General features: G+C 48.7%; 1 protein-coding gene across 1 annotated transcript in view; it reads left to right on the top strand.

The window, feature by feature from the left end:
* Rnaseh2a (ribonuclease H2 subunit A) overlaps positions 1 to 1,191 on the top strand; it is a 12,595-nt gene extending 11,404 nt beyond the window's left edge. Inside the window, exons 9-10 of the mRNA XM_005366983.2 lie at positions 771 to 894; positions 997 to 1,191. Of these exons, the coding sequence (XP_005367040.1) occupies positions 771 to 894; positions 997 to 1,138 (266 nt within the window). The 3' untranslated portion in view covers positions 1,139 to 1,191. The remainder of the gene's footprint in view (positions 1 to 770; positions 895 to 996) is intronic.
* The last annotated feature ends 76 nt before the right edge of the window (positions 1,192 to 1,267 follow it).

Genomic DNA, 1,267 nt, shown 5'->3' with positions numbered 1-1,267 from the left:
TGGTTGTGAGCCACCATGTGGTTGCCGGGAATTGAACTCAGGACCTTTGGAAGAGCAGGCAATGCTCTTAACCACCGAGCCATCTCTCCAGCCCCCAATTATTTATTTATTATGTATACAATATTCTTTCTGTGTGTATGACTGAAGTCCAGAAGAGGGCACCAGACCCCATTACAGATGGTTGTGAGCCACCATGTGGTTGCTGGGAATTGAACTCAGGACCTTTGGAAGAGCAGGCAAGGATCTTAACCGCTGAGCCATCTCTCCAGCCCCATAACAAAATTCTTAAGAAAGGAAAGGTTAAGCTAGACACAGTAGTATTTTCTTATCCTTGAAACAGGAGCAGGAGGATCACAAGTTTGGGGCTAACCTGGGCAGCATAGCAAGACCTTGTCCCAAACAAACAAACAAAAAATCAATTTGATGACTGTTACCCTTGTGTTTTAGGGAGTTGTCTCAGAAATACTCCCAAAACTTCTTAAGCACTGATGAGACACAGAATGGGGGTTGGAGACAGGCCACACCTGCCTATGCAAAGGACATGGGACAGAAAGGAATTTAAGATAGAGGGGGTATCTTGGTACTCAAAAAAGCCAAAGACATATGCCCTTAATCCCACCATTCTGGAGGCAGAGGCAGGCGGGTGACCAGCCAGTGGTCTACAGAGTGAAATTCTGTCTTAACAACAAAGTAAAGAAGCTGAGGATGAAGGTGGCACGTGACTGTCACCTGCCACTCAGGTGCAGTCACCATTGCTTCTTTCTCCCTAGATCCCAAGACGAAAGCCTGGCTGAGGAAACACGTGGACCCCGTGTTTGGCTTCCCCCAGTTTGTCCGGTTCAGCTGGAGCACAGCCCAGGCCATCCTGGAAAAGGAGGCAGAAAGTGTCACGTGGTTCGTGTCCTGAGCGTGCTATGGGTGCAGAAGAGGGAAGGAGGCCATGTTTGTTCACTCAGCTCCTTGGGAAGTGGCCAGTGTCATTCCTTTTCCCCACAGGGAGGACTCGGCCGCTGAGGAAGATCCTGAGCAACCAGGAAAGATCACATCCTACTTCAGCCACGGACCTCAGACCTGCCGCCCGCAGCTCCCCCACAGATACTTCCAGGAGCGAGGCCTGGAGGCAGCCAGCAGCCTCTAGGAGTAAATGTGTGCACCTACCCCTAGGAATGAAGTTCTTCACAGAGTAAACGCTGTGCTTTGGTTTTTTTTTTTTTATTTTTTTATTTTTTTTATACAAGGTTTCTCTGTAGCTTTGGTGCCTGTTTCA

The sequence above is a fragment of the Microtus ochrogaster genome, unplaced genomic scaffold (assembly GCF_000317375.1).
Source record: "Microtus ochrogaster isolate Prairie Vole_2 unplaced genomic scaffold, MicOch1.0 UNK15, whole genome shotgun sequence".
Classification (NCBI taxonomy): Eukaryota; Metazoa; Chordata; class Mammalia; order Rodentia; family Cricetidae; genus Microtus; species Microtus ochrogaster.
Note: the sequence above shows the minus strand (reverse complement) of the source record. Positions and strands in the feature narration are given on the sequence as shown.